Raw genomic sequence first — 26,046 nt, 5'->3', positions numbered from 1 at the left:
AAAAGGGCAGAGATTCAAGGGATTCACTTCTGTATAATGGGCAATGTCACTAAAGAAGTAGTGTGCTTTAACCCTGTGGTCTTTAGTTCAGATAATCATCATTACAAGGAGGCAGAGCACCTTGCAAAACACTTCGTTTAACTAATAAACTTTGTCCTTCTCGGATTTTTATCCTTTCCCCTCCCCCCAATCATAGCAACCATCTATAGACTGGGTATTTTCAGTAAAGCATGCTACAAGTTCTGGCACCTTCCTCAACACATCAATGGCTGGAACTTGGTAATGAGTGGGTTTTCCATCAGTTATATCTGTCCCTCATTTGATATTTCAGGGGCTGGTAGTTCTTTTGCTGGAACCAGAGATGGTCAGGTTATTTAAGGGCTAATTGGAGTGTCTCTCACTCATGGGTGCTTCTCTTCCTTGGCTTAGCTATGCATGCAGAGGAATCCTCTTTTTTTTTTTTTTTTTTTTCTTCTGCAGTCGCATTTAACTCTCTTTCTGGAAGCCAAGTGGAATTAATTGTGTAAACATGAGCAATGGTAATTGGGTACATGAAGTTGGAAACCAAGGTATGATGTTTTTGTTTTGCTCTGTGAGGAAAAAAAAAATAGGGAGCTTGTTTTTCTATGGTGGCAAACCTTACTGTAAGAATTCTGGACAGACAGTTGGCAGGAGGGAATCCATTTACAAACCCCTCCCCAGGACTCATTGAGCTGAAATGTGTCTGGTGTCTGATGCCTCACAGGTTACAGATCAGTCCCAGACTTCTCCGTGTTGTCCCGAGCACTGGATCAAGTATTTTGATACACGTGATCAGTTAGTAAGTGTAAATGAACAGGAGTTTCCCTGAGAGTTACACACTCAGGTGCAAACCTTTGCCCCAAGAGCCACTAAGACGTGTGATGGAGATGCTCCCAGCTTTATAGAATGCTGTCAGTAAAGTGGCTTTTAGAAATAACGAAAGGACCAGCCTTTCTTAAAATAGCTATTATTTTAAAATGACTGCTACAAATTCTGTGAACATACACTCTCTCCGAAAGAATTCAGATGGAGAGAAACTGATAAATACTGTTTTTTAGTCATGTGCTCAAAACACTGAGCTGGTCCAGGAAGCTCAGGACCCTCCCCCCGCCCCACACCAAGGCTTGCTTTTAGTAGGTAGATTTGCCAGAACATGGTATTGTTCATAGCCTTGCTCCCTCTCTCTGTTAATGTCACTAGAATCCCCTTTTCTCGGTAAAATCTATTTCCCCAATTGAGAATTCAAGCAAACCCAGAAGCAAACTTGGCAAAGGAGTGTGTCCCTCTCACCACACAGATCACTTTCTAAACCAGAAGTATTAGAGAGGAGCAGGTCCAAGGTTAATGAGATGCTCATTAACGAGGGAGAACTGTAGACGCTGCTGCTGCTCTGTGCTTGTGTGGAAGAAGAGACTATTGTCGCAGGATGTTTGCAGCGCTGATATTGTAAACCACATGACAGATGGGTCAAGTGCTGATTACGGTACTCTAACATTTGGGATAGCGAGTAACATATTCGATAAGCTGGCAAGTTCTTATATATGATTCAACCCACAATATAAAAGCCACGAGAATTCCAAATTGAAAATAATTAAATGAGCTGGAAACAATCAGATACCACACATTTCCACCCCCCCCCCCCAATGACAGATTTTGACATGTTGAAATTCCACAAAGGGAGCACGAATATTCCCTAACTTACTTGAACTAATGACGGCCTTTTATCTGTTTTTGCAAAGCAATTAGCTTCAGCCTTCTTGCACTGTAGAGGTAACAGTGACCATTTGTAGGCACTTTTGACTTGAGGGAGGCCTATCTTGTTTGGTTTGTTCTCGTCAGCAACCCTGTCAGATACAAAACGAAAATCCTTAACTCTATCTCATTTATATGAGAAGAAATACAAGCAGAGAGGGTACAAAATTAGTTTAAAACTGAGTAGCCTATGGAGGATGAGAAATCTACATCACCAGCCATTCATGCACCATACTTTGTTTCTGGTCACATGACAGGGAGAATCAGTTAATGACCAGTGCGGGTGCATGCTCTTTGTGATATCAAAGTTCATCTTCTTTCGGTCAGTGATGCAGCGGATGTCATTCATGTTTGTCCATCCTGCTAGAGCATCGGGTGTTTGTATTCAGCCTCTGAATGTCTGGGTAGGGTGTGCTGAGTTGCTGGTAAGATACTCCTTGTCAAATCCCACCATACCTCCAGGACATTGAGGTAATGGCAAGAGAGCTGCATCTCCTGCCCGCTGTCTGTCACGTTCGCTGGTCGGGTGTTCTTTCCAGAGTTCCTTGTCTTACTTGTCACTCTTCGTGAAAGTCACTTTGTCTCTTTACTTTTTTTTTCTGTCTCTCTCCACCTACCTGAACAGCTCCCCAGCCAGCTCCTGAGCCTCCTCCTTTACTCAGGCAATTGCAGACCAGCATGTTATATCAGAGGCTCAAAGGCATGCCTAGGCCAATACCAAGTACTGTACACTTCTATCTTCTGTCACTCAGCAGCTTTCTAGTTTAGTTGGCTTTTCTGTTCACTCTTGAAATTCTGTTTCAGTTTGGAATACTAAGCTGAGGCTCAGGCTCTCAAGTGTGATGTAGGTTTTGAGATACTCAGAAGAGAGCATTTATTTCCAAATGTCCACATTTTTTTTTTGTCTAGCTATGTCTGACATATGCAACATTTTCAAATCTCAATGTCAGCACAAAATAACATTGTTGTTGCATAACATTTTGCATGATGGTTTTCTATGTTATGAGCTTCAATTCTGTTGAATGAAATGTTTCCTAACTATACTGTATTTTTTCAGTTCTTTTCCATCAGTGCTCCAGCTGCTGTGAAATTGGGCCTGGGGTAGGGATATCTCACTACATTTCACGACATCAGAAGCAACCAAGGAGACTGATCCATTTCTAAACACAAGCCTCTTCTTGGCCTCTGGGAAAGGGGTTGCTAAAGACCTTTACACAGCATTTTCTTTAAAGACAACATCTTACAGAGTTAATGGCTAGTATGGTCTTTGTCATTTGGTTAGCAAGTCCGCTGTTTAAATGAGTAGGAAAGCAGTGGCTACGTCTCACTAAAGTGGCTTAAGCTGCAGTAATAGAGTCACAACTATATGGAAGTTGGGTTACATTGGTTAATTGACAGTCGAATATTCTAGATTAAAGGCTCCTAACCCACTTACTTCAGTGGTTGCATGTTCAAGTCAAATTGCACAAGGTTTCATTAAACATACTGTCTGTATATATAATACACGTCAGGCATACACATACCTGTGTACATATGCATACACTCATAGGATGACTGCATGCACATGTACATATTATGTGTATCTGTTGCCGTTTCTTGTAGTCAATCTAAAAGTCTTGCATTTAAAAAAGAAATCTTCAGGCAGTCCTCACTTAAGCATCTTGGATTTCACAAAACGTAAAACAAAACAAAACAAAACAAACAAACAAAAAAAAAAACATTTGTACTTCTTAGGTAAATGTGAATAAAACTACTGGTGGGAATTATTTTATTTCTGTCTCAGATGTCACATACAACCAGAATTCCCTAGACTTGATGAGCATTCCATCCAAAAGGACAATGCTCCCTGTTTTGAAAGTGAGAGATTCCAGAGATGTGGTCCAAGTGGGATTTCCTGCAGATCTATATAATGTACAGGCTTGTCTGGTTATAAGGAAATGTGTGTACGTGTGTGATGTATGTATGTGGATGTATGTGCCGACTGGGTAATAAGCACAGGATGAGGAATTTGCAAATTGATGTGTAAATGTGAATATCAACTAATAAAAAGTAGCCACCTGTGCATATTTACTCTCAAAATGCAAATACTTCATTCTATGCATATTACCCAAACATATATACACAGTATGTTTGTAGAAATGCTGGAAGTCTATTCATGAAATTCTGATAGTCTATTCATAAAAATTACAAACAGACCATGTGTCCCCAAAACATAGAAGTCAATCTTGCCTCTCTCTCTCTCTTTTTTTTTTTTTTTTTTTTTTTTGCCCCCTCCAAGAATTTTCGCTCTAGACCTGTCCATAAGCTGTTGCCACTCAACCTCCCCTATCTGTTGACTGGGTATTGGCTCTCCTTTGCCTAGCCTGAAACCGTCCCCAAACTCCTACCTTCAGGCTCCAACCAGTTCCCACTACCTTCCCATTTGGCTGTGGTGGAGATAAAGATGATTTCACTGACCACATACAGAAAGCCCATCTCCTCACCGACAATTATCTAGTTGAACTAAAACTTTAAAAACTGATCATCTTACTCTGTCTCATTTGTCAGTGGTAGCTCCCAGAGGATAAAACACTTCTTTCTGCGTAGTGTTTTAGTGGCTTTGTTTTCCATTATTAAACTCTAAGTACTAATGAATACTAAATTCTAAATACTACTTTCACCTAAGAAGTATCTATCTTTTAAAATTACACATTTTCTATCCTTATATTTAAATATGCCCACTCCAAAACCAAGTTTGTATGAAGTTTTAAGAAACTCTATTTAGTGCTAGGGATACAATTCAATAGTAGAAAATTCGCCTAGCATTTGTGAGGCCCTTGGTCCAACTCCCAACACCGTAAAAAGGGGAAGAAGACTTTGCAAGGAAATTATATTTAGTGAACACATTCTGACTCCTAAGCTATGCTGATTCATCCAAAAATGACACTGTGCACACGCACAAGCTCAAGTCTGCGCAGGCACAGCGAAGGCAAGAGTTTTATTCTTGTTAAAATACCAGTTAGCGCAGCCATAGACACACTCCACCAGCTCCCCCAGAAATAACCTATCTCCAACACCCTTTTAATAATTCTGTCCTAACTTCTACATATGTACCCCCCCCCCCAATGTTTAGTTTTTCCTTTCATTCATCTTTTCCCTCAGTGACTTAAAACAAAGAGGCCTTTGAAAATATGCATTTCAAAGTGAACATTGTAGGACCCAGGCAACACACAGACCTGCAGTGAAAACAGTGCTGTCCTGGTGAACCGTTAGTGACCCACGTGAAAACAAACACTGCACCAATCAACAGGAAGCCTGGGGTCTATTGCCCGATGTCAGGTCGGTGGGGCACAGCGTAAGGTACATGAGGTAGTCCACGTGTGCTGTCTTTAAAGAACGTGTGTATAAAACATCATTAAATTGACATGGGCCGCCCTAGACCTCACATTAGCTTTGTCTGCAACTCGGAAGCTGGAGCACTGTCATAATGACAATGACAATAAGGTGGTTTTATGGTTTGCTCACTTAACATTTGCATGAGACTTTTTTTTTTTTTTTTTTTTTTTTTTTTAATGATAACCATTCAGAATTTCTCACCTACTAGTTCTATTGGCCACAAAACTAGCCTGCTGCTTTCGGTGAATCTTACCACAAATTCTTATACTCCAGAAAATGTAGGCCGCTTAATCACTCCTGCCAAAAAGCTCGAAGACACAATCCGTCTTGCTGAATTAGTCATTGAAGTCCTTCAACAAAACGAGGAGCATCACGCAGAGGTGAGCAGGCTCAGCGGGAGATGTCGCCGTGTCCCTTAGCTGAGGTTCCAGCACTGTCCGCACCCACCTGGTTGTGAATGAGATGCCTTAACTCACACTTTCTTTTAGTTGGGATGAAGGAAATGAAGGTAGACATTTTGGAAGGAGGCGTCTTTAGAAGGTTCTCTAAATAACCAAGCGGTGGTTGTATGTTGTGCATTTCAGCCTAAGTTTTCAGATGTTTCTCTGAACACAGGACTGAGGTGAGTGTAACACAAGGGCTCGGTGGCGTCTGGCATGCACAGATCCGTCATCAAGACACACAGAATATTTTTGGGTCTTTGTGGTTGTTTTGTGGCGAGCACTGTTGTTTTGATTGGTTCTTTGGTGTGTGGACCACAGGCTATTTTTTTTTTCTTTGTATCTTACTCTGATTTACAGTGCTTTTCTTTTTTTAGCCTTAGATTGTCCGGGTTGCCGAGCACAGTGTCAGAGACAACAATAGGTCTATGTTGTTTGACTTGTCATTTCTGTGACACAAACCAAAATAAACACAATTTCCTTCATTGTATCTTTACAAGCCACTGTTAAAATGATTTTTGAAGTAATCATAAGCCGAAGGACTTCAGAACCAACTAGATGCCAAACCTATAAGGACATAAATGCTGCACAGCTGCCAGGGGTTAACTCTGAATCTGCTCCAAACTTGAAAATCATCTCTCTCAACATAACCTGGTTTTAAAATTGCACTAATTCTCCCCCTTCCTTTACATCCATAGTTACCGAAAGGGGAAGAAAGGGAAATCTATAAAAGTGATTTCTTAGGCACCCAAAATGACCCTTCCCATGGCTGAGAAAAAGTTAACAGGTCGTTAAATGGTATATCATACACTGTGAAGCCAGCCATCCCAACTAATGCTGACTGCATATTAAAATTTCCTCCCTGTTTCTCTACTGTTCCGGTCAATCTTGGCTGCCCATGGCAGGGGAAAGAGGTATGTGACTGAACCGAGTGAGCCGGCCACCTGCTGTCATACTGTGTGCATGCCCTTCAGGTACCATGTCTTCTAATGGGATTTTCCTGGTGCTCCTGCTTTCTAACACTGACCCAAGGAATGTAACAGCAACTTCCAGTGGACTGCTTGTGAATTGGGTGGCCCTCCACATCAGGGTAAATGTGGGGTGATCCTCTTGTGCGTGCATGAAGCAGTGAATAACTTATGAGGACTGCGGTTACATCGTGACACACGCCTCTCCCACCTGCCTTGATTCTGTCTCTGGCCTGTCATAGTTTCCTATGTCCATCTGTATTTACCTTTATTACAGAAGAGGAGTTCCAAGCTTAGTAACCAGTAGCTCCTTGGAGTAATACTAACCTTCATCTCCAGCTGTCTGTATGTGAGTCATATATACAGTATTTATATATAGAGAGAGTGTCGAAGAATCCTGAACTCCCTGCAGACCCTCTATGAGCAAGGGGAAGACCCATGAGTGGGCGTCACTAACCCATACAGCACTTAGCTGTGGATACACAGCCTGGAGGGGAATGGGGTGCCAAATATTTACCCCCAACCACACGAACTTAAAAGTAACTTCCAGACACATGCAAGGAAGTTGGGTTGGATTTTTTTTTTCTTTCATTTTTAGCTGCTTTGATATTCTTTTTAGATTGAGGGGTTGGGGAGACACTCATGATGATAAGTTTCTTCTTTCTGGGTGTCTTCAAATAATCTCCAGGGACTTGGGGGGGACTCTGGCCTGCCTTTCCTGGCTTTGAGAGGTAAAGGCTTGACCAAGTTCACATATGTGTGAAGCCATGGATATGAAGAGGATGGTTTCTTCCAGTCACTGCTGTGCATTTAAGTGAATAATGGAAGAAGAGAATGACTGACACGCTTGATCAGTAACCAAGCTACTCACAAAGAACGCATATATTCCTCGGCCGCACCAAAAAGGCACCGCCACACCAAAGAAATTCCAGCACTGCAAAACAAAACTAATTCTTTAAACCCAAATTCCAAAGAAGGTATTTCTTTTTACCTTTCCGAAATGTTTGGGTTTTGGCAGGTATCAATCATCGTCCTGATATTCTCTCATAAGACATGTTTTCATCTTGCAGATTTAGAAGTCATGCGGGACAAATACATATGGTAACTTCAATCCGGTTCTCAACACTGTCCTTTGGCATTAGCAATAAAAATCTCAGTGTATTATGGTGTTCTAAAGACCAAAATTAGTTTAGGTAAATGTACATGTGGGAACTATGTCCCAAATCAGTAACTTTAACCCCATTATGAGGTCTCATTGCTTGGGCCTACCCATTGGACCTCTTCTAACTGCTGGCCTCTGGGTCAAGGGATTTAGTGTTCCATGGAGTACAATGAAAATAAAATACCCTGGGCCATGAAGGGAGAGGATGCACACCAATCAGAGCTTAGACTCCATACCAGAGACATTTGGGCTGGAATTCTTCCTTCAGCCTGTTCATCATATGACTAAGATCTAGTTACTTAGCTCAGCTGGATGGTCCGTGTTAAGATGGAAGGTGCCATTAAGCAAAGCATCAGCTGGTATTGTGCCCAGCACATGATGAGCATGCTACAAAGTTTACCTATTGTTATATGAAGAAAAGATTTCCCAAGAAACCAAAACATCCATGATTAAAAAGAAAAGATGAATTGTGAGTGAGAAGTACCTAATGATGGAGACCGATGTGCTGTGTTGGAAGGAGAAGGGATCTCCTCCCAGGAGCTGAGGGCTCATCCTGAAAGGCACACACACGGACCATAATGTCTGAAGCAGCTCGCAGAAATCTGAGTTCTCATGCAGAGTGCGAGCCCCACTACCAGGAATCTCTAGGCAGTCACAGAACGCTAATCCGTTTTAAATACTGTGTGGGTGATTCCTGTGTACAGTGAAGCCAGTGACCAGGGTGTAAGGGAAGAGGATGACAATCATAACATGCTCTACACAGTTCTTCTTGCTGAAATGACACGGATTTGTTTACCCAGAACTCACTCTCTGGGTGTTCCCTAAGCTTTGACCATTAAACAAGGCGCTAAATCCTAAACATGGATCTTAGCCACTAGCCATACTATTTGTGGATATGCCACAAATAAATGTAACAATAGACATGCCCCCCCCCAAAAACTAATCTCCTTAAAAGCTGTTTTAAGTTCCAATATAATATATTAAATGTCCCAAGAAGGGAGACGCTCTCATCAGGCAAGAACACATCCTTTCTTTACTTTGCACATATGCTGCATGTGGACGCTGTTGTCACACTTTGCTCTCATGTGCAGCAGGTTCTTCTCAGAACCCGACCTAGTCATAGGCGTGCACGCACTCGCGCAGACACACACACACACACACACACACACACACACACACACTAAATCTTCACATACTTCCCCTTCCCAACCTCTCTCTATGTATATGTATGTATATGTATATATGTATTGTGGTGCAAAGAGGGGTACATATATACATGTTAGTTTGTGTGCAAACTATAAAATGTGTTCAGTGTAGTGACCTGTACCCCTAAAGCACTCAGATTTTGTGTTTGAATAATAAAAAAGGTATCAGGTAAGTATTTATACTGTAACGTGTAACTCCATTTTTTTTCCTATGGAAAAGGCTTACTGAAACTTTAGGTGCCCATAAACATGGATTACTTTGTGTGCAAATGTGGTTCTCACCTGTAGGAGCAAACATAAAATGAAGTATAGCTTTTGCTCAGCAAAGTCACACAGACTGTCCATTCTATTAGAATTACCATTGTTTAGTTATTACTGTCCTAGCTAGACTCTTTACCTACTTCTTAGAGAGTGCTAAAAAGAAATGCTTTAACTTTTATTTCTTCCATAGCTCCCCAATCTAAAATTTCCTCCTTCACTGCACCAGACTCCATAGTGATAATACTGCTCTTCAAAGGCCTCCTAATCTGTCCAGGCTGTATGGCTATTATTACAAAGACTAAGAGTTGCTCAAAAGCCGGGCGTGGTGGCGCGCGCCTTTAATCCCAGCACTCGGGAGGCAGAGGCAGGTGGATTGCTATGAGGTCGAGGCCAGCCTGGTCTACAAAGTGAGTCCAGGATGGCCAAGGCTACACAGAGAAACCCTGTCTCGAAAAACAAAACAAAACAAACAAACAAACAAAAAAAAAGAGTTGCTCAATGGCAAATTCCTTAGGACTCAGTTCTCTATAGAGGAGAGATACTTTATTCCCTGTAGTCTCTTGTTTGCTAGGTTTTTTTGTTTTTATTTTTGATCTGTTTTGAGAGAGAGTTCCAGTGTGTAGCCTTGGCTGTCCTAGAACTCACTTTGTAGACCCAGCTGGCCTCAAACTCAGAGGCCCACCTGCCTTTGCCTCCCAAGTGCTGGGAGTAAAGGCATCCACTGCCACCACCTGTGTTTGCAAGTTTTTAAAATTAAAAACACAAGACCCCCACATTTAAAGTTGGGTTAAGATTTTTTTTTTTAATCTCATGCATTTTGACTGAGGTTTGGTTTGATTTGGTTTTCTGTTTTGGTTCCCTGTCATCTTAGAACAGAGTTGTATATGGGAACATAATACAATTTTCTCCGTAATATCTTCTTGGCCATACCCTGAAGACGTAACGTTGGCCAACCAGCTGAAGAATAAGTACCAGCCAATATTTGCTGTGCCTTTGTGAGCTTCACAGATATCCTGGATGACATGGGAAGAGTCACCCTGGATAGGGTCAGGGCTGCAGAGAGGACTTCAACAAGGCCAGCATTCACACTGTCTCTGTCTAAATGGCAGAAGGCTGGAAAATGTCTGACCTGGGGACCGGGGTGGGGGATTTCTTTCTCTGCTGGGCACAGTCAGTGGAGCAAGGCTCGCATCCCAGGGCTCTCCTCTCCAGGTGGTGAAACTACAATAAAACCTCATTCATTCAGGCCCAAATGCTTAGAATCTGTGATGACTCGGTTGCAACTATGGCTATTTTTATTTTTCTTAAGTAAAATGCTTAGCATAATATCAACACTGTGGAAATCGGGAAGTCTTTTCTTATAAGTTGGAGGCATACAGATCTCATTTTCATACTTGGACCTACAAAGTTAAATCTCCCATTGTTTTAACTAAGTATCAGCAGTTACTTAGAAGTTGGGAAAGGCTTAAGCATTCTGATACATTCATGTGCTAAACACATAGACTCCATGAATGCCGTTTACTTTAGTACCCAATTACAAGCTGTGTTCAAAAGCAATAAAATATCTTGACAAAGTCCAACAGTTTGAGCTTTTTGGCTAACAGACCAGCATTGCCCCGCTCCCACTGCTCTGAATCAGTGAGGTTTTACTGTACATTACAATGGAAACAGCAGGGGTCTAGTTCCAGCCAAGCCATCCTGAAAGAATGGTACATGACTTGATTTTTTCCATTTAATTTGCAAACCAGCCACATGTTGATAAAGGAGAAGTAAGTAAAGTGAAATCTCATGAAAGAAGAGAGGTGGACCCTCTGCTCTGCCTCCTAGTGGCTGTTAGAATACCCCCCTCCTATAGGGACCAGACGACAGAAGAGCTTGGCCATTGAACAAACCTTTCATGTATAGAACTGTTTTCATAATCATCTTTCATACTTCCAAATGCCTTCCCATCTTTTTTGGTGAATGCTCCGGAAAGTGTTTCCAGTGTGAATACTTTACGGCATTGAGTGGGGGAAGTGGGGGACAAGAAAAGGCTGGCAATGTTTGTTTTCCTGCTCTTTGAAATCAGCAAAACAGGGCCTGTTGACACCACCTCTCATTCTGCATGCCCCTGCCAGAAGTGATTAGCTTACATGCGTGCATGCCTTTGAACTGCATTCACATCTGGCCCAGGCTGATGCGAATGTCACTCTTGAGACCCTTGCACAATGATTTCCAAGGGCCCGTGTGCATGAAAATGAGTTACTTCACTGATATTTTTGGTTTTCAATGTACCTATGTCTAAGCCCTATAAGAGTAAGTCCTCACTCTAGTCCATGTTCCCTGGCTAAGCCTTACATCTCCTTTAGCCCCCTACCAAGATAGACTCTTTTACTCAGCAGTTCTGTAGAGATTCTAATAATGGCTTGCTTTGATTTAGTTCGATCTAGGAGCACTGTTTTCAGAGTGTAGGGAAACAGGAGTCCCTGGGGTTGGATTAGCCCATAGACAACAAATCCCCAGATATGGCAATATAAATGAATAGGAATTGCAAATTTTCACATTAGACCAGCAGAAAACCCATAAACACAGTGAAGAAACTCCCAAATTCTACACCTTAGAGCAAGAGCCAGCCAGCAGCACTGACACAGAGCATGATCCGAGCCTACCAAGTTATTGTAAAGTGAGCAGAAGTTCGATGTCTGATGCTCCCACAGCTGTGTCCTCTGACCTCCAGGTCAGGAGCAAGGCTTCCCACAAAGCTGTGCCTTGGACACTGAGAGAGGCCCACTCATCTCCAAACTGCTGTTCTCTTTACAATACAATGACCACGCCCTGCTGGATGCACAGCCCGTCTTTGAGCGGTGAGGGTTGGAGCTCACCCCTGGTGTCCCACAGAGGCACTCACCAGCCCCCTGTTTTTTTTTTTTCTGCCGCATTCCAAAGGCCTTTGCGTGGTGGTCAGACTTAATGGTGGAGCACGCCGAGACGTTCCTGTCGCTCTTTGCAGTGGACATGGATGCAGCATTAGAGGTGCAACCCCCAGACACCTGGGACAGTTTCCCACTCTTCCAGCTGCTGAATGACTTTCTTCGTACAGACTGTATGTATCATCCTGAACTGCTGGCTTTTCCTGAATAGTGTGCTAAGATGTGTTTATTCCACATAGAGTATGGGTCAGACAAAGCTCTTCTTTGTTTTATTGTTATAAGCATACACACACACACACACACACACACACACACACACACACACACACAGACTTAATTGTGGATTGCAGTACTCTTGTCTGTCTTTATCAGAAGAGCCCAAGAGCCATGTGAGAAAGGTATCCATCTATTTCTTGTGTTTTATTTACTCTCCAGAAAATTAGTTAGCTTAACTTCTTTATGCTTTTTAGTTTTTTTAAGATGATGCTTCCGAGATAAAAGATGCCACTAGCCAAATTACACTTTCAGCCACCTCAGTATCTTGTAACAATAGCAACCAAAGAGCAGCCCTTCATCCAGGAGGGTGAGGAAGGAGGGGAGGGGGCAGGAAATGTTTTCCTTCCTGGTACCTACTCAGCAGAGAAGGAGTGAGAGAAAACATTTACAAATGCTGTGGGTTGGGATTTTTCATTGGAGAACACAAACAGGTAATGTGGCTTGTAGTTACATTTCCCTTCCACCCAGATTCAAGTGTGAGCTTTGATGCATTTGTTTGTTTGTTTGTTGCTTTCCTTTGGGTCTCTTTAGAAGCAGGGTATTTAAAATAGAAAACAGTGTTCTCTGTGTGTACCCCGTACGTACGTGGATAAAGTTGCTGTGGGTTCTGACCATTGACTTTGTTCATCTGTTCTAGATAACTTGTGCAATGGAAAGTTTCACAAGCACCTGCAGGACCTGTTTGCCCCACTTGTTGTTAGATATGTGGATCTGATGGAGTCCTCAATTGCACAATCCATCCACAGGGGCTTTGAGCGGGAGTCATGGGAACCAGTCAAGTAAGGAAACCTCTTTTAATACCATCGGAGTTGGGGTACAGATGGCTGCAGAGTCATATAGAAATGGGTTAATGCTGTCATGCGACTATCACTGTTAGTGTGAACAGAAAGCAAGCACTGATTTATTTCATAATATGCTACTAATGACTTCCCTGCCTGAATGGGATTGGGAAAGAGGTTAGAAGTGTGTTTTATGAATTGAAATTTTGTCACAAAAGATGCAGAAAGATTGAGGGATGCAGCTATGGATGTGGTGTTTATTCTGTGTATCTTACTCAAGTGCTACTTCCCATGTTGTTTTTCATATCGCCCCCAAGAGAGGGCAAGTACTGATGACAATATTCAACTTTTTATGGATTACATGTCCCACAAGACAGATCATGGGGGATCCTGTGTGTTGGAAGCCTGTTAACTTTCCACAGCTTCTGAGCAACTGCAGCTATTTAGAGTATTTGGCAGACCCAGTACATCCTCTGCTACAAGAGGAGCCGGCTGTGCCTGTGGACTGCCAAGCACCAATCCCAAATATCCCAGAAAATGGCACCCATTTATGGAGGCTGTGTGGTATCGTTTGAAAAGCTCTAGCAAAGCCTGGCACTGCCTTTGCCCTGTTAACCTCTGGTTGTTCGCCCCTCATCTCTCTAAGAAATGATTTTATTCTCTGTTGGCCTTTATATCTATGAGATGTACCAACCTAGAACAAAATGGGGGTATGTGCTAGTGTTTTCAGGAAACTCAGACCTTTTCTCTCAGTAGGGACGATCTCAAGAGACATTCCTCAGTACAGAATCATTTTATGCAGCAGGTTATAAGTTAATCTCACTCTAATATCAATCTCTAGGCAACCCTGACTAACACAGTTCCCTCTGTCCCCTTTCATAGTTAAGTCACGAGAAGATTGTTTTTTATTTGCCCCATCTGAAAGCAGGTCAATAGCCCATAGCTCTTGCTTTGAAAGGAAAGAGAAGTAAAAGTTCTGTTAACTCTTAACTCATGAGTCTATAACCGATCCTTAAGAGGGTAGGGTGAATGAATGCTTTATGAAGGCCATTTATTTATTGATTGCTCATAATTATCAAGACTATTGTGCTTAGAAAGTTCTAAAGAGGAAAAGGCTTACATGAGTGGTATTCATGTTTTGAAAATAGCAACAGTCTTGAAATAGCATCTCCTTGCTTGGTTTTAAGTATGGAAGGTACTATTGCCAGCACATGGAGAAGGAAAATGATGCTACCTTTGGTTCTTACAGAGCCTTAGATCGAGACTGCACTCAAGCAAGAAGGCAAGGGTTTGACTTCTAGGGACTTGTTTCTCGTCATTAAAAGTTGTCTTTTAAAAAGTTCCTACCAGGGTCTGAGACTTGCCATGAATTTCTGTGAAAATGTCACTAAAGTCATTTTATAATCTGTTAACTTCTTCAGAAGCCAAGCATAAGAGTGCTATTCATTTGGAAGCATTCAGTGTTCTGAATACTACCAGCAGTAGAGATAGAATCGAAATCGCTTTCACAATTGGAGTCGTAGTCTGGGAATATTTTGTTGGTTTGTTTGTTTGTTTTTGTTTTTTAAAACTGATGGTATTGAACTCATGGATTCATAGTTTAAAAGCCTGAAACTTTCAAAAGAGTAAGTGTTATGACTAATCACCTGAGAATAGAAACAGGTGTGGATGTGGATGGGGGTGGGAGTTAAGAGGGGAGTAAGTAAATGTTTGGCTGTCCAAATTGTGCTGTTGTTAGTCTGTGACTTGTTCAATTCATACCAAAATGGTACGTGCCTTTCAGATCATGTGGAGAGATTTGAAAAGGCCAAGTAAAACATAAAGCTGGATTAACATTCCTTTTAACCACACACAAAGTAGCTGAGTTTTAGATAGTGTGGACACCATGTGGCTGTTCTGTCATGGAGAATAAAAGATAGGCTGGATATGCTTATATGGGAGAGACACACACCCCCATTCCTCCAACAAAGGAAAGAGAATTCGGTGAGAAGACCCTTTGCCTACTTGAGGAAGGCCTTCCCTCTTCCTTAAAGATGTCTCTTTCAACTTGGATTCTTACCAAAAGCAATAACCAGGAAAACTCTTTCAGAAGCCTTTCCAGCAAGCTTCTTCAGAACCTGGGATCTGACTGGGGTAAACTTAAGATGCCTAGTGCTCTAGTCTTCTCAGTCTCTGCCACACAACTCTAAGACACACAAACACAGACATGTGCACACGTGCATACACAGATACACATGCACACATACAAGGAATAAAAGAGATAAAAAGTAAAACACATAAAAATGAGTACTCACCTTTCATGTTTCTTTGCATCAAACTGTTGTCCTGTAAAGAAAAATTAACTACAATTATTTGGCCTTAATGTAATGGAGGTGATTTGGTAGTGTAGGTAGATAGCTAAGTTTTATGTCCATTGTGGCTCTCATCTCTGTGAGAAAAGAGAGGCTATATCTTATTACACTTGCTCCTTTATTTTTGGCACACTGATGTAGAACCCCAATGCATAGCTTCCAGCTTCAGCCAGACTGACCTTCAAGACAGGCCTGCATTCTCAATGGAATCCCAAGCTATAATCTTTTCCTGAGCATCCATCAGAGCATGCCATAGGACCACACTCCAGAGTTGGGCAGGTAGTTAGCAAGTCTTCTGGTGGCCCTGAATGTGAGATTTGGCAACATCTTACCCAGACATATAGTGGTAGCTCATTGCTTCTATGTAATAGAAGCCTTCAAAATAGAAGAAAATCTAGGAATGCTTTTCTATGGGTGGGGGGGGGGTGACACCTCTGTCTCTGCTTGACTCCTGCTGGTAGGAGGAAATCCTTGCTTTGTGATTTCTTATGTCGGGTCAGGGAGGTTGAGGAGGGTAAAGCAAACATTGCTTCTTGCAAAGAACTATAAATCTTGGTTTCCTGGCATTCAAAATACGTGTTCCTCCTCTGGGCCTGAGATGTACAAATGAAAAGTGCCTTTTAATCAATATCCTTTCCCAGTGTTGATGATTTGATGGTAACAGAAAGCATTCTAGAGATACCTCAGCAGTTTGTGGGTGGTCTGCCAGTTATCAAATATACAGGCATTACTGAAGCACAAACTCTTGACTGTGAGGCCAGTGAGATAACTCCAGAGGAAAAGGCGTAGTCCTGGCAAGCCTACAAAGTTTAATTGTCAGTCCCCAGGGAAAAGTGAAGAAGGAGAACCAACTCTACAAAGTTGCTCCCTAATCTCTAGGCATATTGCTTGGCACATGAGGACACATATCAATAACTGTAATCACAATAAAATGAAAAAGAGGTCCTGAGACAGTCACTTTCCTGATAACCTTCGAGCCATCAGTGTCTCTGAGTTAAGAGCCTTTCTCGGTTGACTTTCCCAAGACTCAGTCAGTGTCCTTCTTTATAAGACAAGGGCTTTTGTTAACCACAAGGTTTCACTTGTTAGGACTCTTGGTAATATGATTGTCTATGCGTGTCCACACACAACGACACATCCTCTTTTCTCTTTCTACAGCATCTAGAACAGAGCAGGGCTGAGCACATAGCCAGGCTCAGCAGTAGCAGTGAAACGCTAAGAACCTGTACAGGCTGGCGAGTGTAAGAATACAAGAAAGCAGACCTATGGAGATGGAGATGAGAAAAAGATGCAATCCCCAACTTGGGGATTTATATCTAGTTGGACCTAGCAAAATATATGCAAGGAGAATGGCTTTAAATACTACCAAAATTTGTATGTGCAAATCACATAAAGAGTCATGAGCATGTACCTCATAGGGGGATGAATTTCCACTGAGGGTTGGCAGGCCTTACCAGGCAGCCCGCAGACACCAGTAGAAACACACAGGGAGTAGAGTGCAGCAAAGCAATGCTAAGTGTTTGGTGTAGGCCATCATGTGCTACCTAGGATGGGGCAAGCCTCACAGATGTTTGAGAGGCTCTCACATCCCAGGATGTTGGGGATTTATTCTGTACATGACACTTTCTCAATGGGGCTTAACAGTCCCAAGGCTATGGTCAATTCTCTTAGTGTTGTCATATAGGAAAATGTAGACATATAGCCAGTACGTAGGCAGATAGATCATATATCTGTGGCATTAAACTTTCATAGAGAAGGAAGCAATGAATAACAGAGTAGGAAGTGTCACTCTGGATTTGAGGAAGGCATCAAATGGCACCCATACCCCCTGAGTAGGATTAGACCTAAGGACAAAAGCAGGCGGAACTTCAGGGTGAGCACACCAGGAAAAGACAGATGTATTTCATATATTCATACAACAAATGGCTTGCAAAAGTAGAACATGTTCTGTATCTAAAAATCTACCCCCATCCATAAGCTTAAGGCAGAAATATTTGAGAGATGATGTAACCATATCCCTTCCGCATGGGAACAGTCTTGATTAAAAACAATTCTAGGCAAAGGGCCCCACCTACGTTCACTGCCATCAGTGGGAATGAGATGCACACACATCTCTATCATGGATGAGCATGAGAGAGAAGAGAGGGGAACTTTGTACTCTCAGGCTCTAGAGACAGGAGCTAAATGGCAGCAATCCTTCTCATCAAGGTCCCTAAAAGGAACAAGAGGCTAATTTTTAATGTGTATCTGTTACTAGGATTGCAGTTCTCACTTCTTGTCCTACCCAGAGACACACACTTAGACTTCTTTCAGAGAAGCGTGACTGGCTGGCTGTCCAGTAGTCACTGGAGGGCCCTCTTTAAAAATAATGATTCATTACAGCTATCAGCAGCTCCCAGAGCCTTAACCTCGTAACTGAGTGCTCTGCAAAATCCTCCTTTAAATGTGTGATATTGAAACATTATGCTTAGACGTTATCTCTGATTGTTAACTCTTTTAGTGTCCCAGATGAACTATTAGTAACATTAGAAATATGCCTTGTTATTCTGATAAAAGCAGAAATGTCATATTTTATCATTTTAAAACTAAATCATTAATAACATGTGCTATGAAGAGAATGTGTCTATTTTAAGCAAAGTTCACAGCCAAAATGCTGTGTTTTACAAAAAACAATATGTTTTTATTCATATGAGGTTTTTTATTTTGTATGCAAAACAAAGTTCTCTTCCCATGTGTGTACCCACTATCCACTAATATGTTTAAATTGAGTTGCTTCTGCAGACATTTGTATGTTATTCATTGCTAGCTACTTATAATTTGCTCAGAATTGACATTTTAACTTTCCAGGCTGCCATCTCTAAGATCTCCTAATTCCTTGATCATTATTCAGTGTGTGTATCATTTAATGATCACATTTGCTTATATAGGCTTACACATGTCTCCGTGGAAATCGCCAACGGATTTGTTTCATGGCAATGTTTAAGGCTGAGAACCACCAGGGACTGAATTCAAAGGCAAATGCCCCAGTTAAATAGAGACACATGGAAGGGAAAGTTCCTTTTTTTCTCTCCTACTTAATAGTGATAATTTAGTTCACTTTCTCTGGAACAGCCCCTCAAGGGCACGCTTGCACCACGAGAAGGGATGGGTCTGTGGAACACCTATCATCCTAAAAGGAGAGGGTGCCAAGTTGGCAATTTTGCATTCTAGGGTTTTCAGTTTGTCATCTAGGGCTGACTGCCATTGAGAACATTTCAATGACTTATTTCTGGAGGGAGACAGGCGTCCAAGCCATTCACCAGGTCCAGTGCATCTGCTGTGGCTTTGCCCCGCAGAGCACAGAGCACAGCGAGCCTGAGCCCAGAGGCAGCCTGGCCTCCAGGAGTCCTCCTAGGCAAACAGCTCACTCAGCTCTGCTTTGGCGAAACTTCCTCCTTCCCTACAAGATCCAAAAAGAGAACCTCAAGTCCCCTGCCAAAGTGCTGTCAATTCCCCCTTAAACAGGAAGGCTCCTTTCAGATGCAGAGCTAGGCTGGGCTCCACCATGCCAGTGACTTTGGCTGGATGGAACACCCTTCAAATGCCTCTGCAAGATGTGCAGTGCCAGTGTTTGGAGCAGTACATGACACAGACCCTCCAAAATATAGTTTATTTGACTTGAATCTCTGAACGTTCTCTCTCTCTCTCTCTCTCTCTCTCTCTCTCTCTCTCTCTCTCTCTCTCTCTCTCTCTCTCTCTCTCTCTCCATGCAACCATTCATCTCTTATCCATCAGCCAATTGAGCTTCAAACTTCATTCGAAAACAAAAAGCTGATAAAAGGCAACACTGCTGTTTCATTTGTTTTGACTAATTTTAAACTTTTTTGTAGAAAAAAATACACAGTTCAATAAATTTTTATATCCACCGTGGAATTCCCACTCATATGTAGAAGTAAAATCTCTGCTGAGGGGAAGAGGTGGGTGAATCGGATGTTTTACATGCACAGGGCCTTAGCTCAGTTCCTGGAATCCATGTAAGACTCCTTGGAAGCCAGCACTGGGAACATGAGGATGAGTGGGTCCATGACACTTGCAGGCTAAGTAGTCTCACCTAGTTGGTGAGCATCAAACCAATGGGAGAGCTTGTTTCAAAGGAGGTGGACAACATTCTCAAGGACAGCACCGAGGTTGACTTCCACACACAAGCATGCATTTTCTCTCTGTCTCTGTCTCTGTCTCTCTGTCTCTCTCTGTCTTTCTCTGTCTCTGTCTCTCTGTCTCTGTCTCTGTCTCTCTCTCTGTCTCTCTCTCTCTTTCTCTCTCTGTGGGTGTGTGTGTATGTGTGTGTGTGTGTGTGTGTGTGAAACACACACATATGCATGCATATATTTTTTTAAAATACCAGCAGCACCCATAGCATGCTCAGACTTCCTAGAAAGCTGCTGTCAGCTATTATTCCTGCCTGTCTTCCATTTCCAAGGGCAGCTACTGTAATGTTAAATGATATTTTAAATCTAGTTTTTGACCCAAGGGCTGTATGTAAGACCTGAATCTGGGGGTTCTTTTCTTCCCCTGTGTGTCTAGTTATGTGTGGAGGCCTATCTTCATTTTAATAAGTCTGAGTTTGGGAGAGAATGTGTCCATTTTCTTTCAGTGTTCCACAAAAAAAAAAAAAAAAAAAACCCCAGGGATAATCCTTCTTCTACATACAATTTCTTCATCTTTGCCACCCATACAGACACCCCTTGCACAAATCCCCGTCTTTAGAAGTAACAGTTGGAAAGCACTCGATTTCTATATACCACTATTTCATGTACACTCAAGTCAGTGAGCCTCCCCTTTCCACTTGGTGTCTCATCTGATTTAAGAAATCTTCATTGGCGTCAAGTTACAAATGAAAATAGACAGAGCTAAAGTAATCCACCATGTATACTCTTAAGAAGTATTTTGGTAGGTTTTTTGTTGTTGTTGTTATATTTACCAGTAAGTATCTTTCTCTTTGAAAATGTCATACATGTATACAATGTATGAAAGCATCTTGGATTGACATCAACTGCTTGCACACATTCAGGAGGCGCAGTGTGATACATGGATTCATGTATGTTTCAGATCAGAGTAACAAGTGCATCCATTAACTTACACCGTGACCCTTCCTTTCTGATGAGTGTACTCCTCCCCTCTCCTTTGGGATATAATTGGTGAACTATCAATTATATTGACTCCATTGTACTACAGAGTGAACACCAGAACTTATTTAACACTGTGCTCCTTTGCCCTCTCTCCTGCCTCACTATTCTATTAATCCAACTGTCCCATGACACCCCAGTTCTAGCCATGGCCAGAATTCTACAAACATCAAGCCCTTATTATAGGACAAGCTCTTAAACTCTTTTGAAAGTCACCTGGAGAACAAGAGTTCTCTCAGAAACATTTCATTCATACGATCATTGTACATGAGTGCTCCATCAGTGTCCGCAATTTTCAGTTTCCCATGACCTTTATCATTTCTCTCTGGATTCTGAGTTACAATCCCAGCTTCCCATTTGTAACCTGCCTTCTAAAGTGTGTTGCTCAAGTCTATTCCATTGTCTTCTGTGGACTTAGCCAGTTTATTTACAACTGTTGCGTGCTTCTGCCACATCTACATTGTCACTGTGATGGTATTTTTCTTTCTGTCTGTTTCTTCCACAGGAGTTTAACCAGTAACCTACCCAATGTGAACCTACCCAATGTGAACCTACCCAAAGTACCAAACCTACCAGTTAACATCCCTCTAGGCATCCCACAAATGCCTACTTTTTCGGCACCGTCATGGATGGCTGCGATATATGATGCAGAGTGTGTATTCAGTTCACATTAGATCTTATTTAAATTTGAGTGATCTTGGCATGGATATGTATTGCTTATTTCTATACATCCTATATAACAGAGATGGAGATGGATAATTAGACATATTTTGCTGATCATGCAGAGACAATGCTGTTTATTTCTGGCATTCATCATGTTTGTAAGACATTTGCTATATATACGCATTAACGGTTTGTCTGACGCCCACTGAACACTTGAGAGCTGTGTTTTACTTCCTGAATTATTTTGTAAGAGGATTTCTATCCCTGTTTTCAGTGCAGGGGCCATGACTTGAGGAATTCTTCATCCGCCCCTCCCCAAAAAAATCTAGGAAAGTTCTCTGATGGGCTGGTCAGTTATCTTTGATCAGATCTGGGTCTACAAAAGAATATTGCCTACCTAAGAACTGGGTTTTGGTTTTTTGCTTAATAATTGAACACTTTTCAAGGCTGATAAAGCCATAAAGCGTATTTCTGGTGCCAGTAAATAGCAGGATATCACAATGTTATGTTAAGGGCTCTATGAAAACTTTATGAATGGACCTGCCAGACAAGGTAAATTGCATGTGCAGACACTTCCCAAAGCCAAAGTACATTAGGAAGCTGTGAGATCCACCTACAAGGGACTTTGAATTGGAGAATGTGAGGTTGAAAGCCACACACAGTTAAGTTTTGGCAGTGGTGTTTCTGCATTCTCAGGACAGAGTCGTGAATCTTGGGGATGCAGGAGGTATCTTTGCCTGGAGCCCATGCTCCCTTCCCAAAGAGAACCGTTTGAAGGCCACGAGGATGGAGTAGACATTTCTTTACTTAGAAAATACCTTCTCTCCATTTTCCTTAGCAAGAAGAAGATCCAGCATCCCTCCGTTCTACCTCGGGGAAATGAAATGAGAACCATGTGGGTGATTTAATAAGTGAAATAAGGTTTACCAGTTCTCCACTATCCTTTGATCCTTCTCTTGGACCACAGCTAATTATAGGCCAGATAAGCTTTTCCTTGGAAGAATAAATTGGCACATTTTCAAAGGGAAGTGTTATTATCAAAGGAATAAAAAATGATCTGAAACTGGCAGTGATGTTTTGAAATAGCCAACTCCTATTCATCAAGGTGGCCCTCAGTGCTTTCAGATTCACAGCTAATCCAAGGAGAGAGCAGGACGTTAAAATGACTTCTCAACCTGGTGCCCTGCCGTCACTCACAAGCCCATAGTGAACGCGTGAGGCAAATGTGTCTGGTTCTCTTCTAGAGACAAATTCAAACCTCCAAATTGGATGAAATTTTTTTCCTAACAAAAATACATCATATTCATGCTAAGATGACAATATTACAAGTTCAATTAGATAGTGTCTGTATAGTAGATTTAGATAGTGTCTGTTTAAAATTAAAACTAAATAGCCGAAAGCTTCTCTTAGCTTGTCCCGTGCATGTTCTGTGATACTGTTTTTGAAAAGATATGAATCAAGACATTGTGATCAAGCAGATAATAGTCTCCATTCAATTAATTAAGGCATGGGTGGGAACACATTTTGGTAACTGCTCAGCAATCAAAATAATCTTGGTGCTATTGCCTTAACATTAACAGTTTATCTTAAAAATAAAAAGAAAATATTCTTTTCCTCATGTCAAAACTTAATAATAAGCTCTTCAAAGAAAAAAAAAGCTACAAGAATTTTTTGAAACTCTGAAACCAGATGGGTGTCAAAATGTTGTTGTAATAAATACCAATTATTGCATTCATATGTACTTAATGATTTAAAACATAAACCATGCAGTTCCAAATCGGGGCTTAAACTAGACAAAGTTGGGGTTTCTTTCTTCCCGAGCTCAGGTTGGGGTACGGGGAAGGCTGAACTTTTGTGGAGAGAAGTGCATTCCCCCACTTTCAAGTGAAGCTCACGGTAGTATCTAAAATGAAGGCGTAGATCCTCGGTCGCCCACCAGGAAATGCCTGATTCGATATCTTTTCATGATTCCAGTTCTTTCCTCTGCCACCTTTCATTTTAAGGACGTGTTTCCATGTTACCTGCTCCTTCGTGTCAGATACATCTACGTACTGACCTCAGGCTGGTCTGTTCTGAAAGCGTTGCCCTGTTGGTGCAGGCCGTAGGCTCTGGCTCCCTCTTGGCATGTTGGGAGTTTGCCCCCTCCCCACCCTGCGGTAGCTGTGGATGCATCTATGCACTAGCTATATTTCTCTCTGAAGCATTAATTCAATGCAGCTGGCATCTGTCACAATAGAAACACCCACTCTCATCTGTTTCTATAGACGATGTCAGAACAAGTGGTAATGCATGGTGTGTTGGACATTTTCTAAATTACTGTGTTAGCATTAGTGGTATGCGAGGAAGGGGGTAGGGGGTTGGCCACCCCTCAGAGTTCCAAACGGGGTAATTACAAAAGAGAAAGCCAGCCAGAGAAGGGTAAGAGAGGAAGAGGTGGAGCGTTCCCCATGCACAGGCCTTTCATGGATGTCCCAGGTCAAAGTCTCTTGGATGTCATGGTACAAAAAGGAGTCAAGTCCCATTTACCCGGATCTATAGAGGGCTGAGCAGTGTGGTAAAATGGGGAAGGAGCTCTGGTTTTAAGCCCTGAGGTGTCACAGAGATCCCCTGTCCACTCACCTCCTCTGACCCAACTCCCCTCAACCTGGGGCTGCCCCTGTAATGGGCTGGCCTATGAAAATTGGAATGTTGGCCATTGGACAGGACTTTGGGATTCAAGATATCCAAGTGTCCCTGTCTCTATCTGAGTCTCCTCAGGTTTTTTGTTTTGTTTTTTTGTTTTGTTTTGTTTTGTTTTGTTTTTTGTTTTTCTTTCAGTTCTTCAAGAGAGAAAGCGGGTCCTCGCTCACCACTTTGTTAGCACTGTCCTTTTGAAACCAAAGTCTTGTGCCATTTCCAAGAGGCCTCCACTCTGGAGGAGAACTGGGGAAATGCATGAAGCCCTGGATCCCAATAACTGCATGTTGCCATGTAGTTATTATCCATGGAGGCTTACTTCTCCCCCCCAGTGCATAGCCTTCGTCTGAATCATCACATATGCTAATGTGGTTATTAAAAGAAGGCTGATTTTTACCATACGCTATCCTCCTACTTGTAAGGAGACAACAACCTCTTCAGACATCTCCCTGGTCTGGAGCAATTGGCTGAGCAAAGCAACTGAGTCCTGTATGGTAAAACTCAAGTTCTGCCAGTGGAGACTGCCCGCCCCCTCCACCGCCAACACACGTTGTTTCGTATGTGGAAGCCACTGTTTGCTTTCAGCCTTCCAGCCCCCAGTTGTCTCTGTGTCAGTTTCTCACAAGCCCAAGGCTACTGGGTGACTTTTGATCTCTAACTCTTTTTCATCCTACCAGTAATGGATCAGGTACATCAGAGGATTTGTTCTGGAAGCTCGATGCCCTTCAGACTTTCATCCGTGACCTACACTGGCCTGAGGAAGAGTTTGGCAAACACTTAGAGCAGCGACTAAAACTGATGGCAAGTGACATGATCGAGTCCTGCGTCAAAAGGTAAGAACAAGTGGCTGGGAAGATCCAGTTCTTCTCTCCCACTGTCCACTGACTCTGAAAAGACCAGTGTGCCCTGTCAACGGGCGCAGGCGTGGAAAGTTGTGGAGAAAGTGATTGCTTGTCCAAGTCAGCCCCAGTGTAGACAGGCATGTTGGTTGCACATGCTTGTAACCCCAACACTAAAGAGGCTGAGGCAGGGGTTGCTGTAAGTTAAAAGCCAGCTTAGGCTCCAAAGTGAGACACTGCCTCAAAATATCAACAACATTGAACTTCTACAAAGCAGCACAAAATTCTATGGCTGCCAATTGACCAATTTTACTGGTTCCATGCAGAACAAGACTCACATCCATTCTTGCTCATCTCTATTTTTTCCCCCTACACCTAATACTATCTGCCACAAAATAGCTACATGATAAACATTTACAAATAAACAGACATGGAAAATGGACAACTAGGGAGAGGAAAAAAAATTATAGCTCTAGAGCCAGTGTGTGTGGAATCTAGGTCACTGAATTTCCAACAAAAACTGGGAGCATTATCATTCATTCTGTCCACATGAATTGCTGTGTGTGCCAGTGCTTGTTTCCTTGCCTACCTTCTAACCAGGGATCAGCATGAAGGCAAGGAACCTGTGCTCTGGCTTGTTACAGATTTTTCCCTTTTTGCCACTGTGGCTTATGGTTAAAAGTGGATGCCTATGCTTGCAGTCCTCAAGCTGAGTGTTCTGAGGCAGCCAGGGGAAGAGAATAAGGAAGATCTTTATCTGCTCAGCACATCCTCTGATCTGATCTCATAGAGTAGGGCCAGTGCTGAGTCCTTAACATACAATGGAGAAGGAAAGACCCTCTCCTCCCACATGGAGTGTCTAAGTCCATACATCACTTCAGTATTTGATTTCATCATCACCCTGCCTATCTCAGAGCACACATCTAAGTTTCTTTTCTACTTTATAACTATCTCATTAGCTTTCCTCATTCAAAAGAGAAAAAAAGAGGAAAGAAAAAAATGGAGTGAAGGAAGGAAGGGAGGAAACAAGAAAGGAAGGAAGAAAGGCGGAAAGGAAGGAATGGAGGGAGGGAGGAAGAAACTAACCCATAAGCAATCTTGGCTTCTCCAGGCCTCCAGATGTTATATACTTTAGTTGATGAATAAGTTGTGAGTTATGGGGGCTGGGCTTGCCTAGGAGTGCTCTGAATTCATCCTTTGATAC

General features: G+C 42.2%; 1 protein-coding gene across 12 annotated transcripts in view; it reads left to right on the top strand.

Annotated features, from left to right (window-relative positions):
* Window positions 1–26,046, top strand: part of Cadps (calcium dependent secretion activator) — a 420,141-nt gene that overhangs the window by 334,704 nt on the left and 59,391 nt on the right. For 4 of the 12 annotated variants that reach the window (XM_051139793.1, XM_051139762.1, XM_051139754.1 and 1 more), the window contains 6 exons: window positions 5,422–5,528; window positions 10,933–10,953; window positions 12,110–12,266; window positions 13,007–13,148; window positions 21,170–21,316; window positions 24,681–24,836. In XM_051139793.1, the coding sequence (XP_050995750.1) occupies window positions 5,422–5,528; window positions 10,933–10,953; window positions 12,110–12,266; window positions 13,007–13,148; window positions 21,170–21,316; window positions 24,681–24,836 (730 nt within the window). The remainder of the gene's footprint in view (window positions 1–5,421; window positions 5,529–10,932; window positions 10,954–12,109; window positions 12,267–13,006; window positions 13,149–21,169; window positions 21,317–24,680; window positions 24,837–26,046) is intronic. The other 8 variants (XM_051139845.1, XM_051139831.1, XM_051139822.1 and 5 more) reach the window with 3 other exon arrangements.

The sequence above is a fragment of the Acomys russatus genome, chromosome 3 (genome assembly GCF_903995435.1).
Source record: "Acomys russatus chromosome 3, mAcoRus1.1, whole genome shotgun sequence".
NCBI classification, from domain to species: Eukaryota; Metazoa; Chordata; class Mammalia; order Rodentia; family Muridae; genus Acomys; species Acomys russatus.
The sequence above is the reverse complement of the archived record's forward strand: the minus strand, read 5'-3'. Positions and strand labels throughout refer to the sequence as shown.